General features: G+C 40.3%; 1 protein-coding gene across 4 annotated transcripts in view; it reads right to left on the bottom strand.

The window, feature by feature from the left end:
- Positions 1-4541: 4541 nt before the first annotated feature.
- tll1 (tolloid-like 1) overlaps positions 4542-18981 on the bottom strand; it is an 81922-nt gene continuing 67482 nt past the window's right edge. For 3 of the 4 annotated variants that reach the window (XM_050045227.1, XM_050045228.1, XM_050045226.1), the window contains 4 exons: positions 14628-14755; positions 9265-9478; positions 8744-8994; positions 4542-6683 (listed from right to left, as the gene is read on the bottom strand). In XM_050045227.1, the coding sequence (XP_049901184.1) occupies positions 6549-6683; positions 8744-8994; positions 9265-9478; positions 14628-14755 (728 nt within the window). In that variant the 3' untranslated portion in view covers positions 4542-6548. The remainder of the gene's footprint in view (positions 6684-8743; positions 8995-9264; positions 9479-14627; positions 14756-18981) is intronic. The other variant, XM_050045229.1, reaches the window with a different exon arrangement.

Raw genomic sequence — 18981 nt, 5'->3', positions numbered from 1 at the left:
TAGTAAGTAAACATTATTATTGAACTGAAATGAGCAGTCAGCTGACAGAATATTAATCAACTATTGTGAAAATCAGTTAATCGTTTGAGTCATTTGCAACGATGCCACAAAGATCCTCATTCCAGCTTCTTAAATGTGATGATTTGCTGTTTTTTCTTTGTTTTTCAAACTGACAAAGATATCTGAATATTTACCCTTGGGCTCAGGAAAATTGTGATAGGCATTTTTTTTAACTATTATCCAAGTTATGGACCATCTTTTCCTCAAACATTGGTGCACTTGAGGAAAAAGGGTTGTAATCTTTAGATGACTCATGAAAAGCCTGTATTTGTTACATGGCTTGTTCAAGAGATAAAAAAGATGGTTTCAAACTTTGGTCTTCATACTAGGAATCCCAGGTATCTGGAGTTTCCTTTTTGTTCATGTTGCAGTTCTTTGAAACTTAAATGTCTTGGGATGGTAGAAGTCCCTTTAGTGTTGATCTCAAAACCTCAGCGAAGAAAACCAAAACTATATAGAGAAAGGCAGATACCATTAAGAGAGAGAGGATGTTTAAAATAATTTGGTTAAACTAGTATATAAGAAACGTAAGTGATGGTTACAGCAGCCTAACTGCAGTTTTGTGGATGAACTATAGATGGAGCCAAAGTTCAAACAGTGAACCAGATCTAGCACAATGCTGCAGCTTTAGAGGGTTAGACAACACTGTGATACACCAGGGTGACAAAAACAGCTCATATATGCCATATATATTCATGTTGAAGAGACACCATATTATTAATGTGGTGGTACCTCAACATGGATACACATCATGAACACTGCAGAGCCTTCAGAGTATTGTTTCATCTGAAAACAGTCATTTATGAGCCTTACACATGATGCATCAATGTTCTGTATTCATCTCAGAGAAAGTCATGTGATCATGAAAAACCTGCAACCAATCATTGTAAGTATAAGCACCCAAAACACGGACTGTCAGGGGAGGAACATTTGATCCATTTCAGAACACTGACCTTTGAAAAGCTCAGACCGAGCGCCCTCTAGTGGTGTTCTGGTTGTATAACCGGCAGCAAACAGCTGTGGCTGAGTTGCAGCAAATGTGTGACACCTGAAGCTCATCAAACTGATCCTATAAAGGTAAGTGGCTTATCCTCAACATACCACCAAGCTGCTGTGTTTAAAATGGGTCAGAAGTCAAATATAGATGTTCATTTATGTAGAGCAGCATTCATAGTACTGTTGAGCGCCTAAACTGAAGCCTCGATGCGATATTTTGATATTTTGTTTTTGACTGGGCACATACTTGTTCTCCTCACTGTGCTGTTTTTCTGCTCAAGTCCTCATTTCTTTGCGTTGTCACTTTGGCTAGTTATATTTGCCCAATTTTACTGCGTTTTCCTGCCGCTGTCACGTTTGGTAATCCTCTCAGAAACATGCTTCAGATCCTGGAAACTTGTTTTTGACCAGGCTCCATCACCTCTGAATAAATCACACAGGAAGCCCTAAAAATGTGTCTTCTCTGACCAGTTAGGGACTGTTCTTTACTCGTCAGAGGAGCAGAGTGGCTTGGATATGATTTTGTTTTATTTTTATATTTTGACCCTTCCTGAAGCTACAAATATTTTTACTCAAGCTTCCATGAGTCACTGGCAGAAAATATATGACCTGCCCTCTATAGCATAAATTAGATATTAGATTTTCAAAGCTATCCTATGAAGTTTGAAAGTTAGAAGCTGAAGACAAAATCCTAGAGTTCATGCATGTTGGTTAGGACATACAAACGGTTTATTTTGGCCACATTTTAAATGATACGTACAATAAGTTTACTGATGAAACATCACTGTTTTAAGCTCAGATTTGTTATGATTTTATTTTTATTTTTTTGATGACAGAAGCTTTAGGTGCACATGATATGTCCAAGGACCATCAGAAATGTGAAAATCCAATGATAACTCATGTTTTTACAGTTTTGACTGATAAATAGTGTAACTTTTGTGTTCTTTAAAGAAAGTATCCTTTGGTTTGGAGGACATGTTTTCTTTAAGAATCAGTAGCTGAAATAAATACAAAATACAACCATTTAAATGTGTATGCCCCTCCCTTAAGCCACATTAAAAAACATATGTCCCTCCCCAGTGCTTAAAAATGATTTGACATGCCTGCCCCTTTTTGCACCAACCCCCCTCAAAAGTAAAGAACACTCCCTTACACATTTTGTTCTGGGGAGCAACTCCACATAAAATGTGATTATTCTTACCAGCAGTTTGGTTGATAACAATCTTTGTCAGCTGGAGAGCACCAAGGTTTTAATCTCAAATATTTTTTTACAAGGCAGATTGTAGAATAATGGTGAATGACTGTCAACAGAAGATTTTTATGTCATGCATTAATACAGAATTATATTTCCTATATCACCACTATTTCTGTTACCAGCAGGTGGAGCTCCACCCCAAATGACCTTTAGCCTCTGGCAGCATGAATTTTACAGAGTCTTTGCTACCAGAGTGATTATAAACTTTTTCAGTGTTCAGGTGTACTGAGATTATAAATTGATGTATTTTAAAAAGCAATTATGAATGTATTAGATTAAAAAAGACCAGAGTAGCAATGACAGATCTGATTGATCAGCTGCTCTCTGATAACAGAAAACAAATACATAGTAAAGATGGAATATGATCAATACTACGACTGCACCCGACTCAGAATTATGTTAGTCAATCGGATTTTGCTGTTCAGTACGAACATTCGACTATTTGTTCTTCCATATAGTTTGAGAGGTTGAGCGATGTTTGGCGGGACGTTCAGGGTGACAGCAGCATTCACGTAATGTTGTGAAAAAAGCCAAGTTAGCCCTTTAAGTGAATGCATGCTAACTACACTAACGACAAATTGGAAATGTGTAACAACATTTTTTGTCAACACATGACATCAAACAAAAACCAGACTATTTCAGGTTGAGTTGCTGTGAGCTGTAAATTCACCTCTTCTAAGCAGAAGGCAGAAGATGACATTACCTTTGAGCCTCTGGGCAGCTGCCTCCTTGTCACTTAGGCTCACTTTGGGTCTGGGTCCACAGCTGTCTGCACCGGAGAGCAGCGTGAAAGCGAGAAGCGCTCCCTCTGCAGCTAAATCTGGGGACGGAAACATCTCCAGAAGTACACTGCACACTGACTGACGAACGGCTGCTCACCTTGAAGAATCTCAGTCGACTAAGGGGTCTCTGACTGATGATTTGAATCTTTAACTTTTAGGGGGCAGCCTTTATAGGTCGACACATAGCCTAAATAAATGGAATAACAGAATCTAAAATCTCAGTCAGAAAATACTCTACCAGCACCTCTAAAACTCACTAATTAACATGCAACATCTTGTTTTGATTTTTAAATCCATAGAAAAAGCACCATGAAAAAACTTGGTTAGCTTTAGAGGTGGATGTATTAAACCGGGTTGTTGGCTACCTCAAATTAGGGGTAGGGGTAAAAATCAATACAGCATAGTGTTGTGATATTTTTGTGTGGCAATAAGGTATCATCACAGAGTGCCAAGTATTGATTTTTTTTAATTACATAAGTTATTAATATTACAAATACAAATTAAACTTTAGGTAGTCTACTAGAATAATATGATAAATTGCTTTTTCAGCCCACTGGATACATTTTTCTGCTGCTGCAAAAAAAAGGCTGAAGTGAGACAAACAGACTGAAAACTTTATCTTCTGTATATATATGTTGACAAAGCTTTCCTTTGGGGACATAATTTACAGTTGAAAAAGGTAATGAATAGCACTATATCATAATTTATTTTATCGCAATACTTAGCATATAGCAACATATTTGAAATCGCAATAATATTGCATTGTGACCTGAAATTATGTTTCCATTCCTCGATTAACCAAACTGGAACGACCATCGTTAAACAGAGGAGGTGGCCTACGACACCACTTAACAACCACCTATACTGCAATCTTGGGACCCCTCCCTTAATGGCTTAACACCCATTCACACCTGTTCCCATCTAACCCTAACAGCACACAAGATGGCCTGGTGGGTCAACGACTCACATGTGACCTTAACAACTCTGTAAGGGTTCACAACCACAGAGTGCACACTCTAGACTCCATAGAAACACAAAACTTCGCTGTTGAGGTAGAGTCAGTGAGCCTTAAAGGGATAGACACAACTGCTGAGAGGAAACAGTCTGACAAAAACACCCAAATAGGTTCAGGTTTTTTTTAAGGGTGGCTTCATTTACTGCACCTTTGCCAGAGATTATGAGTACTATATTACAACAGACCTAATCTGAGACATTGAACTCCATCAAATGGATTTATAAATATATAATCATTATGTAAAAGAAGAAGACCAGGAGCAAGTTGCACAAAACAACTTAAGTTTTCTCTTTAAGCATGGCACTTAAGACTTCATTTTTCCTAAGCTGAGGGACTTACTTAAGGGTGTTGCACAGAACCCCCTAGTTTCCTTAGTAAAGTAAAAATGTCGAGGCATTTACTACACTGAAAGATTTTACAGTGGCAAAGTACTAGTTTACATGATAACCATTTGTTTGCTTGTGCTCAGCTTGTGAAACCTAAACTTTGGGGGATCCTTAAGTAAAAGACCAAGATAGGGAGAAAATCTTCAATACATAAATGAACATTTATGAAAATCTTGATTTGATTTATGGATCAATATTTGGCACTATAGTCTCGTCTAAACAGGTCAAAAAATGCAAAACATAAATTAATTTATAACACACAGCAACAACCCATGACACACAGATGCATGTAGTTTTTAGCTGTGTGTATTTTAATGACTGATGCAGAGGACGTCATGTCAGTGTCTCTGAACTACAGACACAAGAGGTGGAGTGATAAAACAAAAACTACAGCGGATCAGGGTCACCTGGAGCTTGGCACGTACAGCAATGAATGATTCAACTCAGAAACATACAGTTTACAGACACACACACACACACATTATTTCTCTATAATCTCCTATAACACACACTTACACATTTGCATTTAACACAATAAACTGCATATGTCCTCCACCTTCGCAGCACTTTGCTCTCCACACTCCAGATATACAGAAGAGGAAGTGTGTGTTCAGATATGTCTGGGAAAACGCACACAAATGAGTTTTTGTGTATCTGTGGATGTGTAAGCATGTGTTCATGTATCTCTGAGAGCAGCTACAAAAATGACACACAAACACACATGCACCATTGACACCCTATCTCACACACAGACTACATTTCCCATGTTTTTTGTTGTGTTTTTTTTTTAAAACAATAAAACCATTCAAGGTCTCCAAACAAATAAAATATGCTGCCAAAAAACCTTGAAAACACTCCGCTGACACAAGAGCATCGATAGCATACATTTTGGTTCTAAGGCAATATTGTAGTTCCACAGGACTAGTGCTGTTGATGCAGTGTGCTGTTCGCACGCCGACTGTGTCTCCTATTTCCAACCACAGTCGCCTGTCATTCAGTGTATTCTTATGTGTTAGCACCATGGGAATCTCTCCTTCAATCAGAATTGTGTCACTCCGAGAGACAGCTGTGAAAATATTCCCTTCCAATATCCACTTTTTTGGGAGCGGGGCTGAGGTGGAAACTGGAAACATCCACGAAAGTTTGTTACAAGATGGTGCAAACTCAAGAAACAGCATGGACACACACACAACATAATGCAAGGCTTAACATTAACATCACAGATCATTTGGAAATTCTCCATTTGCATTTTTTTTTCTCCCCATTCCACGATGGTTGTCTGCATAAGCTTTAAGCAAAAAGGGCAAATGACGGACTTCAGCCTTTTGTTTGTTCTTTTTTTTTCTCTGTACACACAGACACACATACAGTAAACACAACGGGTTTTACAATAAGACATGAAATAAAATCATCTGCAGCCGTTCTGAGCTGGGTTGCAGTTCCCAGGCATCAAAGGCAATAAAAATGTCTACTCAAGAGTTTCCTCTCAGTTACTGTGGATATGAGCAGCCGTCTGATCACAGTAAGTCGCACAGTCCAAGGAGTCAGACGAGACTCTGAACTCCCCGGGTGGATGCATTTTTCTTTTTAGGTAGAAGCTCTTCAGTTCCTCAAGCATCCATAGTTTATAGTTCTGAATATGAGTCTGGTGTGTTTACCGGTGTGTGTGTTTGTACTCTTTTGTTTTGCCACCGTGAGTATCCACACTGAGGGTAGCTGGATGTGCAGTAATGAAAACCATCTCCTCCACAGAGATGGCTCGCTCAGTCGTCGGCATGATTCTCCACGTTTGCTGAAGCACGTATTGATATCTCAGTGTTTTTCCTGTCTCATCTCAGAGTGCGCTGACCTGTGTGGAGCCACAGAGGGAGACTAATGTTCATGTCAAGTGTTGACTTCCCCCCGCGGCTGGCGAACGTCCACAAATGTCCGCATCTGTCTGTCGGGTCCGAGAAGAGGGGACAGGCTGTACTTTTCTCGTTGCCATGGTGAAGGTCAGGGTGACAGTGGCGGGGGGCTGCACAGAGGTCAGAGGTTACGGGCTGCGTGTGAGGTCATTTCCTGGTGTGAAGGCTCTCCTGGAACTTGGTGCTCGTGTAGCGGATGTGGAAGCCCTTCTTGCTGATTGTGTCGTCGCTATGGAAACGGATCAGCATCGTGCTTCCGGGTGAGTAGATCCCTTCCCTGGGCTGAGGAAGGGAAGAGGGAGACATGTGAAGCAATGTTTTAGACACTGAGAGGTTCATGTCGCTGGTTTTGAGTAATTCAGTCTGTTAACTACAAATCAAATAGTTTACATCACAGGTTAGGTGTGGCTTGTGTATGGGGAGTTTTTTTGTGTATTTTTCCCACCTTCCAAGAAAAGTTTCCATTAATTATGTGTGAACATCGATTGGAAATTTTGAGCTATGTCATCTTCATTGGCCATTTTTCCACTTTGAGTACTTTTATTTTTTTATTCTCTAAAGGGACAGTTCACCCCCAAAGCAAAATACATGTTTCCCTCTTATCTGTGGTGCCATTTGTCAGTCTAGATTGTTTTGGTGTGAGATGCTGAGCAATACAGATGTTTATCGTCTCTAAAATATAATGGTACTAGATGGCACTCAGCCTGTGGTACTCTTTCCAGAAATCATGACCTGGTTACTCAAGATAATCCACAGACCTTGCTGTGAGCAGTTTCATGTAGGAACTATTTGCTTTCTAATAATCTGCACCTGCCAACCACATCACCGCGCAGAAGGAAGAGTGCATCTACTGGTGTAGCTCTGTAATTTTTTTTTTTTTTTTTTAGCTCTTTGAGCACCACTAGCCGAGTGCCATCTACTTCCATTACATTCAGAAGAAGGCTGACATCTTTACAGCCAATGTCTCCAACGCTCGGCAACTCAAACTAAAACAATAAATGACTGATAAATAGTACTACAGGTAAGAGGAAAAACATGTTTGATTTGGGTATGAAATGTCCCTTTAAGCACATTTTGCTAATAAGATGTTGTTGGTGTTTTTTTTTTGCATTTTTACTTAAGTAACATTGTCAGTGCTTTTACTTGTATTGGAGTAATTTATCTGTTATCTGACCGCTTTGTATCCTTCACAATGAAAATCTAGTCTGCATTAATTTTTCTCAAAGTTATATTGTTATGAGGTAATGCAAGGTAGACTTTTATTATAAATCTTAACTGCGTAACCACTAGGGCATGTTTTTTATACAAGTCTCAAAAAAATACCCAAATGTCAGTGTTGACACCTAAGAAATAAAAAACTTTTTATCATCATAGTTTAAGAAATATAAATACATTCTTCTACAAAATTCTTTTTAATTTTTTTTGGTAAATAAAATATCTGATGGCATCAGTGATTCATATTGACACAAGCAGCTGTACAAGAACCTTGCATTAACAAAAAATAAAATTCAAAATGATGATAATGATTATGATAAATCAGGAAATATCTGCATCTCATGTTCTGTATACTGAGATAGCTCACACGACTCTATGAAAGCAAGAGTCTGTTATGACATATTCATACTAAATGAATAGAAAGGAATGGCCATCTGGAATGGTTGATGGAAAGTAAAATGGAAAAAATAAAAAATTTGAAAGTATTCAGCAGGCAATCAAAAGTTGTCAGTAAAAATCCAAAGTATACATTATTTTATTCCGTATTTTTCCGACTGTCAACAAATTCTGTGAAAAGGCCAAAACCAACAATGTGTCTCTTTTTTTTAAAGATTATTTTTTGGCCGTTTTTAAGTCCAAACCAAACCCTGGGCCGCTCCAAGGGACCCAGCCTACATGGGGCACACACTCTATCAGGTGAGCTAGAGGTCACCCCAGTCCTTCTCTCTTTACTTTCTGTCTTCTGTATCCTGTCAAACCCACTGGTTCAGTGGAGGTTTAAGTAAATGTGGCTCAAACGGGACTCAATAGTGTGTTTCCTGGGGACTAAATTCATCTGCAGATTTATACACATTTGGAGCTCTGGTGCGTATTCACTGCAGCAGGGTGGTGACTGTGGGATTAACTCAAAATAAACTACTGTGCTCATAATCATTGTATCACCCAGTGCATGAGTGTGGTTCACTGATGTAATTTTAGACACAGCAATGGAGGAATTAAATATTTCAGGCTTTGGTTACACAAGCAATATTTACTAGTGAAATCAGTTCATTGATGGTTTTGGTCTTTGGTCTAGTTGCCCCACCAAAGATGAAATATGAGTCATTGAAAAGAAGATATAATCTTACCCCTGAACCGCAGAAGCGACCGAGTCGATGTGAGTTGGCATCGTACCCGTTGTACAGCTCGATGTAGTCATAACCACAGTCAGCTTCCTCCTCTACCTCAAAGGTAATGAAGGTCAGCTCGATGCCATAACCCTGCTCGGCTGTAAGCAGCCACTCACAGTCAGTGTGACCTGGGTAATTATTGTCTCCAAACTGGGCGTGAGAGTAGAGGTTCTTCTGACGAACTTCTGCCTTTAGACGACCTCCACATTCTGCAGAGAGACAAGGAAAGAGTAAAACTTTAATCTGAAATTAGGCCTCTGTTAGACTTTGTTGTCCCAGGTCAGATGGCATGACTCTCATCTTGCATGTGCTGCTATGAACCACTAGAGGGAGATGTTGCTCTTAAAAAACTATTCTGACCTGAGAAATCAAAGCTGGTGACTGAGTGATGCTCTTTGCAGTCACAAGAACTCACTCACAGTGAGATATTATCACAAACATACACAAACACTACAACATGCTTCCACACTGACACACACCTGTGGAGTGTGTAGCTTGGAAGCCCTTTCTTTGTACTGAGGCGTCAGAAATGAAGCGGAGGTACATCTTGTTGCCGGTGGAGACCAGCTGCTCCGGGATCTTGCTGCCACACAGTCGACCCAAGATGGCTGCCGTGTCACTGTCCCCATCAAAGGCCTCGAGGTGGTCATATGCACATTCCTGATGCTGCTCGATCTCAAACTCATTGAAGGCCTGGAAAGGTAGAAGCGGAGAGATAGAGAGGGTGAGAGGTCGCTGAGAGAGATGTGAGTGGGTGTTGAAAGATTAACTGTTGACCTCACTGTCCACAGCTTTTATAGGGGACTACTTCTTTGTTAGAAAGCAATTCTAGTGAAAACTTGTGAAGCTGGGGTCCCTGGAAGTTGGTGAACTCTGACATTCGAATTCAACTTCAACTTTATAGTGCCCAGTGGGAAATTTGTCATGCAGCCTGATCAAAAACACAGAATATACAGAGACATAGAGACACAGACTCAACAACATTAAGTGCCACCAGACCTATGCCAGAGCAAAAACCAGCATCGTCACCACCCAGTAGTTAAATGGGAAACTAATCATCAGTTGGGTCAGTTGGGATCTCAATTTCTTCATGTAGAGGATGAAGAGGACACTCTAAAATAGCTCAAATAGATTATCTCTGTCTGCACGGGATGATCTGTAGCCCCTCCTCGTTCTGTGCAGAAAAGCAGTTTAGTTTTGTGGTGAAGTAATTAAGCAAAATTGAGAGACTGTCAAACTCAGTGGTAGACTGCTTCATCTAATTACTGTAAAATACAGTGTGTGGATGCTGTGAGTTTTCTTGGTGATGTTCTTATTGGTTCACAGGAATCACAACTAAGTTACGAACGTTTAAAGGAGAAGAGTGAATTGGAAAGAGACTGATGAGAGTTTCCTTTGTTGGAGCCCGTGTTGTAATGTGTGAGTCATTCTCTAAATTCAGATCTGACCTTTTTATAAAAGCAACAAAGCACACCTGAGTTTAGACTAAATGTAGCTGATGGAGAAGCTAGAAAACATAACTAAGCTCAGCAACAAGTCGAAATTAAATCTGCAATATCTGATTTTTTGGCACCTTGGGGGTGGTGGAAACAAACTTTATACAACACTGATATATTATGCCACCTTTTAGGAAGATATGTTGAACTCATCAGCAAAGAGATGCTAATTTCCACGTCCAGCAGTTACAGAGCAACATTGTCATTCATGTGGCATTGTGTTTCCTGCCACCTGATGAATCTAACTCTTTTTTTAGCTCTGTCTTGGTCTCCACCAGTGTTCAGGTTACTGACAATTAATAGTCACAATTAATAGTTACTTCTCAAAGTATTAAAATTACTTTACCACTTATATAAAAGTAATGAGTTAACAGCAAAAGTAACTCTTGCATTACTAAACATCTGGTTCAATTCTCTTATTAATGTATACATATCTATGTTATATTCATGTTGCTGTGGAACACTGTGGGACAAGACAGCTGTCAGATTCTGTCAAATCAAATATCATGTAATTTTTTCCTTCATTTATTTTCTGTCGTGGCTTATCCTGTTAGGGGTCGCGGGGGGGCTGGAGCCTATCCCAGCTGACACTGGGCGAGAGGCAGGGTACACCCTGGACAGGTCACCAGACTATCACAGGGCTGACACGTAGAGACAGACAACCATTCACACTCACATTCACACCTACGGACAATTTAGAGTCACCAGTTAACCTGCATGTCTTTGGACTGTGGGAGGAAGCTGGAGTACCCTGAGAAAACCCACAATGACAGTGGGAGAACATGCAAACTCTGCACAGAGGGGCTCCACGTCAGTTTTTAAGTTTCTTATTATTCTTGTATCTATGTATCTTATTCCATTCTTTGTTAACAACAGAGCATCACCATAGCAACATATTGTAATGACTATTTCATTTTTCCCGTGCCATCCAGGAGGTGTTTGTCTACCATCTTTTTGAATCAATGTGAAGGCAGCATAATTCTGATCGACTGATTCCCGTAATTCATCACGCCACCTGAGGTTTGGTGATGTTAGTTCATAACCCAGAAAAAATCTGGGGGATCGGCTGCGTTTGTGTGCTATAATCAAGATAAAAGTAACAAGTGATGAGCCCATTTAAACTTCAATACGTTCACCAGCCGGTCACTGAGTTTGTGAAGGCAGCACACAGTGAGTTTTTAGAGCTTTTCATCTGGAAACATCTGCCTGTTGTGGCAAAACGACAAAACGACAGTGACCTGAAAGAGTAAAGTTTCAGACCAGCAAATCAAAACAATGAACTGAAAGTTGCTAAGAAGGTACACAAAGTTATGTGACCCATGGTTAAAACATGTATCCAACATAACCACATTTTTCTCACCAGTAACTTAACGGATTGCTGCAATAAGAGACAGGTTTTAGTAGAGATGCTGAGGATGGTACAAATATTTTTTCCCTTCCTTCAGTGTTCCACACCTTTAAAACTCTTCCAAAGCAAAATACACACATTTGCATTTCATATTCTTTAATATGTATCTACAGAACACACCGGCTGCCTCCCTCCGTCTTTGCCTACACATTGCTTACACACTGACATGCATGTACACAGTGTCACGATTCCTAATCTAATCAAGTCACCGTGAGCTGAGTCATAACACCTTGCAGGCCTCTCTCCCACACATAGTCACACACACCTCTCTGATTGTCTCCTGAGCCGTGCTCCATCACGCCACCACAAACACCACACCACACTGATTTCCACAAGCCAGGCGGAAGGAGAGGAGAGCGAAGATGGGTTAACGTCGTTACCGAGACGGGAAGTGTTTGATTCTGGGGGTCGTGATGGCTTCCAGATGTTTCTAACTGTAGCTTTGGTGAGACGCTGATATGTGGAAGAACTGTTTACTACTTCAGAGAGAGTTTTGTGTGTGTGTGTGTGTGAGACAGACCGAGAGCAAAGAAGCAATAACAGAGTGACCTTCATGTCTATGATCAGATTTCTGGTATTAAATATATCCCGCTGCGATGTCATTACTGTGGATATAGAGAGGGCCCCTGCTAATCTCAACACACACACACACACCAACACACAACACATACTCACACAAGAACAAGTTTCCCAATTTGTGTGTAGTTGTGTGTAAATCACATGTAGTCACACATTCAAAACAGGTGCTAAAACTACTAAATGTGTTACCGTAGCTGATGATGTAACGTGTTTTACGTAAGCGTTAAAAAGAGATTATCAAAACTAAATGACAGTTGATGACAATTTTGATAACATGCAGCAGGCTCAGCATGCAGCTACAGAGAGGAAGCGAGGTGACGAGCCAAAACCCTAATACTTTGCAGGACTACAGACTGTACTGTGTGTCTGGGTGTGTGTAGCTGTGTGTAGATGTGTGTGTGTGTGTCTAGACCAGGAATGTGTGCGCACATTGTGAAGCTTGCACTGTGTTTGTGTGTGTCTGACACTATTTGCATGAGAAACATGGGTGGATTATCTGAAGCGCGCTGTGTGAATGTGGGACATGTGTGCTCGTGTGTTTGTATCCTTGTGAGGACCATGTTGAGTGTCAGGATCAAGACATACATACAGTTTAGATCAGCTGACTAATTTAGCAGTGGACTGACAAAAAATTAATAGACAAAACAAGTGTGTGATTTTTTTTTAGCTGGAATGCCAACGTCACCTCATTGCAGCTTCTAAAATGTGGGGATTTTGCTGGTTTAGTTTGTGTTATGTGATAATAAACTGAATATCTTTAGCTTCTGGGAAGTTGGTGAGACAAAACATGCAGTTTTAAGCTGTGATCTCAGGCTTTAGACAATTGTCAGTGACATTTTTCACTATTTATTGATGTTTTATAGACCAAATGATTAAGGGTATACTATACAGGATTCTCAGTTACTGTTTATAAACACGTTCGCCAGCAAAAGTGAAAGTAAAAGAAGAAGAAGATATACTTTATTAACCCCAGAGGAAAAGGGGGATTTTTTCACTCTCTTGTCTTAAACACACAGGCCCCAAATGCACACACATGCACAATCAGGACCCATACATGCATCAAATGGAGAGATGTCAGAGCAAAGGGGCTGCCCATGGACAAGAGCCCCAAGCAGTAGGGGTTTGGTGCCCTGTTCTAGTGTACCACGGCGGTGCCCAGGAGGTGGACTGGCACCTCTCCAACTATCGGTCCAAACTCCATGTTTGGTCCAGATGGGGACTTTGGCTGGCGACCCTCTGGTTCCCAACCCAAGTCCCTATGGACTGAGCTACTGCTACTGCCACCCCCCAAAGCCAACCCCAGAGTCACTCTCATTTGGTGATTTACCTTGCTATATTTCCGTGTTTTTGATGCTGTGTCACTTGGATGTTTGCTGCTTATAGTCTGGCACCTGGCCGCTACCTTTTTATAAAGCCCTAACCACACCTGAACACTGTGGGGGTACACAACCATACACGTCCCAAACACAAACATTAAGAAAATACAGGCAGAGGGCAAAGTGTGTGCAGAAAAAACACCACCACACACCTCTAGTGGGTCATAAGTGACTGAGAGGGATTACTTCTGTATGAGTGTATACATTGTGTTTTAGGAAAATCCTGTCTAGCATATCTTTAAGGCTAGAGAAAGTCTTATGCCGCTGAGAGTCCTCACAAGTATGGAGGTACGAACCTATTTGTTTGTGTGTATGTCTAGACCACTCTTTCACCCCTTGAAAACAGTGTTTAGCATCTTCTGTGAATCCACCTGAGTCAGGAGCAAATCCATTTGCATCAAAGCTAACACTGATAGCCAAACACAATCTCCTCTCAAATCTTTGTTTCTGTCTCTCTTCGGACAAATAACCACACACATCAGACATCTAACTTTTCAGCCTCAACTATCTTCAATTCATGATGCACACAGCAGAGCAGAATATGTCGGTTTATTCCTAAATAGGTACATCTGCAGTAAGTCAGAAAAATGTGGAGATGACTGTTTGCAGTGACACATAAATGCTTACATGCACAAATGCATGTGTGTGTATGTGCCTGCTAAATGCATGCATACACACACACACAGAAAGCCACAAGGACACAGATGGCCACTGCCCAAGGCCTCTTTCTAACGCATGAGCACACGCTTGCAGTTAGCCCGAATATACAAACGTGCACTTTCTCCCCCATTCACATTTGGGTTTCATAAGTGGAACATGGGAAAGAGAGATCACAGAGAAAGAAGAGAGGAGGACAGTCTGAGGGTTTAACATAAGATATGAGCCCACAGACAGAATAATGCATTGTTATGAGGAAGGGAAGAAGGCCAATAATGCTAAAGTGAAGCGTTCGTCAGAAATCTGCTTGATTTCAACACACTTACTATCTTGACTCGGTGCCCCGGCGTGGCTGTGATGTCCCAGGTGCACTCCTTACGGCTGGGATACTTGTCTGGCCAGTTAGGGCTGCTCAGCGTCCCACTGGGGCTGTGGATCTTATGCTCACACTCAGCTGAACACACATATACACACACACACACACACACACACACACACACACAGAAACACGCAAGCACACACATAGAGAGGAAGTTAAAATCATGGCTGCACAGGAAAAGGTCAGAGGAAATGGAAAGGGAACAGGAAGGAGAGAAACGAGAGAACCAAACGAGAGAGAAAAGATTTCAAAGAAACACATCCTGATGACAAGTTCAGTGTGAATTTCAAATGGACGCATGCACGCATGCTTTAGACAAACACACTGCTGCAGTTAGCCTTCTGTACTTCGCATGGATGGAGTATAGTATATATCATATATCTATATATATCTCTAGTAGTGGTACAAATCCATTACTGACATTATCTAAAGGTGATATTAATGTTATTATTCTTAAAGTCATTTGAACCTTGAATATGATCAAAATTCATTCAAGTAAAAGTGAAAATCTATCATACAATCTCTATCTTTTTGTGCTTTTAGTTACAAAATACAGTATTCATTGCAAACACTTGCAGGCCACAGTTACAAGATTTTTAATCCCTTTTAAAATTCAGGGTCCATTCTGGATGAGTTCAGCAATGACAGTCAAGAGAGAAATAAAAGAAGCAGACATGGAGATGGAGAAATGTAACAAATACAGACGTTCCAATACATTGTACAAGGGGTTTCTGAATGATTTGATGAGTATGGAAATGATGTGTGTAATATGCTTTGGCCTTCACAGTAACCAAATCTCAACCCAACTGAATGCTACAGCTCTGATTTGCACCTCTATCTGGGGTCATTTGAGACAAGTCCAAGTGAAGTGTCAGGTCTCTCAGAATTAAGCCTAACACCAAACAACTTTTCAAGAAATTTCACAGTCACATAAATTTCAAATGTGGCAAGAAATTCATTAGAGTTTTGGTGAAGTCGTGGTGCGCTCCAGTGATCTCGATCGTTTGGTATAACGTGGTCATAATCTAAGTATGAGCTATCTTAGGTCTGACTTTTTCTCGACGCGATGTTCCAACAAAATCAAACTTTTTATTACTATCGGTAAGTTCTTTGTCTTGGCTCATGCAGTTCAATGATGTGAACATTGTCAATAACCAATAGCTGCGCTCTCTCCTGCACCAGCAAGAAGCAGTAAACTGGGTCGCCAGTAAACATGGAGGATACTCTGTGGAGGCGCAGGAACATGAACAAGTCTTGGTTCTCTTGGACTTTGGAAAAGGAGGAAAAACTGGTCTCCTCTCACTAAAATACCAGCAGGCTGGTAACAAGTTGAAGCCACAAAATCCAAAACTGTAGCGTTTGTACTTAAATACAGTTTATCTTTATTGATTCTATTGATGCTGAATTGACAAGAATACTTTAGACATATGACCCTACAAGATTCCCAGTCTTTTTGCGAAATCTTATAATGTGTAAGTAAAAACTCACATTGTCTTCAGACGTGAGAGAGTGTCAGACTTTAGTCTCTTAAAAATCTCTTAGTGTATGGTAGACATGAGCCTCAAGTCCTTCAGGGCAGGTTGACGTCAAGTCAAAGAATAAACCTCTAGGACCTGCAGCTACTCCAGTGCTACTCTAAAATGTTACAGAAGCAGTTACTCAGAAGTCAAGATGTATGTATTAATTGTTCTATTTAACAACTGCTCAATAATAATTATTGGTGTAAATGCACCCAAGTTCGACAGAAGTCTATTATTGACTTGTAGTCCACTGCTTTGTTAGTTACTCCCAGGCTCTGCACTGCTAAACAACAGCAACATATTTCACTGACTATAACTCTTATACTGTACATGACAACACACCAGCTGTGGGCTGATATTAACTGTGTAGCAGAAGTGTTTCTGGTTGAAGGTGCCGACTGCTTTTCTCCCGCAGACTTTGGATTAGTCAAAATAAAAGAACCTAACAATATCCACAGCAGCCCTGAGACACACATGGCATTTTTTTGTATATGTGGTGTGAATTAAATGAATGTCTTAACAAAGGTGATGGGAGGCAGGAGGCATGCACAGGACAACAGGATGAATTCCAGAGTGACAGATTTTATTTAGAGTCAGACAAACTGAACCCACGTACAGAATGAGATGGATTGATTTACAAGAACAATGTATAAACGTAAAGGAGAGTCTTCTAACAGGCAAAGTCTTGAATACACACGTCACAGTCCACACACACTACTGTTACAGAAGACCCTCACATCTTTTAAAAAAGCTAACTACTGACATGACACAGATTTAAGCTCTGACAATAAACTGTGATGTCTGACATAGCCAACTATCTTTTCACATTATTGTAGTTAACAGCAAATGTAACAGATTACATTGCCACAGCTTCATAATGTCACCAGTAATTAAGTAAATAACCCAACAATTTCAAGTTTAACAGATGTCATGCTCTCATAAAAAAAAGTTAAAATGAGATCCCTGAGATCACAAAGAAAACTGACTGTAAGTTTTATAACTTTCTTGCTGGTGTCTCATAGTGTCACACACTCCTGGCATCACAAAAAAGTGATGCTTATATCATCCAACATGTTAACAGCACATGTCACGCTATCCAAATGTCCATCTCCACATGTTAAAACTCTCATACGCACATGCTTTATGTACGCACATAACCACACACACACACACACGGACACAAGCTGTGTGCTGGGAATATGGATTTACATGACACTGCAAGGTCACTGGGTCAAGCTGGTCTAATGCACACATAAACACACACGCACACATGCACACGCAGGAAGACAGCGCGACATGCGAAGCTTTCAAGCTCCCAGATGTTTGAAACATGAGTGTTTTTATGAGCAGCACAGGGAGCCTTTAGTGAGGTGCGCATGTGTGTGTTGATGTGGTGTGTGTGTGTACACGTTCAAAAGTTCAACTTCAAAGAGCTGAGTATAATATGTCAATTCAACAGTTATGTATGTCTCTCTTTGTGCGTGTGTGTGTTTGTGTGTGTGTGTGTACATGTGGGAATGTGTTAATAGCTTTTAATAAATAGTGTTTTCGGTCAAACCGGGACCTTTTCCCCTCCCTGTGTCTTGTTTCTCACACACAAAGACAAACACACATCACAGTGAACACAGCCTCAGTGATTTGCAGGCAGAGCTGTTTTTTTTTTTTTTCAAGTCTCATGCAGCAAGTTCAAGTTAAGTCTCAAGTTGGTCAGGATAACAGACTTAGTCCCAACTCCTGGACCACAGACCTTGTCACAAAACAAATGTTATATGACTTATATATTATTTATAGCTGTATAGGCTCTTTCTCTCGTAATTACCTTGCACTTAATGTGGCCTATTTGTGCTGCAATTTTGCACCTTTCAGGCAAGTCCAAGTCATATGAGACAAGTCTAAGTGTCGCAGAGCAAGTCACAGCTCATCATAACGAAATTTCAAGTCAAGGATGAAAATCACTCCAGTATCTGAATGCTGAGCGCCACAAGGACACAGCAGTTGAACATTTGTGTTAATAGCCGCCAACAAGTCATTTTAATGCACAGGACTAAAGTAATATCTATTTATGTTGTCAAGCCCTTGCTCAATATATTATTTGCTTTTTTATGATTTAACCAGAGGGTTGCAACGTGAAGTTCAACAGAGCCAGAGTCTCTTTGCCTGAGCTGGCTCTACAAACCCTAAAGCCTCAGTCACAAGTAACAGGGTACCACAAAGGTGTTTATCAACTTGCTTTTTGCTTCAGGCTCTGTGCGCGATCCCATGAAACAAATTAAATGATGCATTCTGCGCATAATTTGAGTCTTAAAATTGATCAGTCGTGTGCCAAATATTTCTGCTTTTGAAGAAAATGTAAAAATTCTTACAGTAAAAAGCAAAACTGTTGCTTCGATTAAGGCAAGAGAGGAATGCTGGTAGAAAATTATCGAAATCGTGTGAATTCACAGGTTAAAATATTCATTTTACCACGTTTATTTCTAACGTGACAGCTGCACATTGTGCAGCTCTGAAACTTTAAACTTAATGCAGCAGATTTATACTCAAGAACTGTATTTGCGTACACTGACACTGTCCCATAATGACGGATACATGGAAATCACTTTAGTTTGTGGGCAAACCAAAGTGAAATATACAGTGGGGCAAAAAAGTATTTAGTCAGCCACTGATTTTGCAAGTTCTCCTACTTAGAAAGATGAGAGAGGTCTGTAATTTTCATCAGAGGTACACTTCAACTATGAGAGACAAAATGAGAAAAAAAATCCAGGAAATCACATTGTATGATTT

The sequence above is a fragment of the Epinephelus moara genome, chromosome 5, assembly GCF_006386435.1.
Source record: "Epinephelus moara isolate mb chromosome 5, YSFRI_EMoa_1.0, whole genome shotgun sequence".
Classification (NCBI taxonomy): Eukaryota; Metazoa; Chordata; class Actinopteri; order Perciformes; family Serranidae; genus Epinephelus; species Epinephelus moara.
This window is presented reverse-complemented; position numbering and strand designations above follow the sequence as displayed.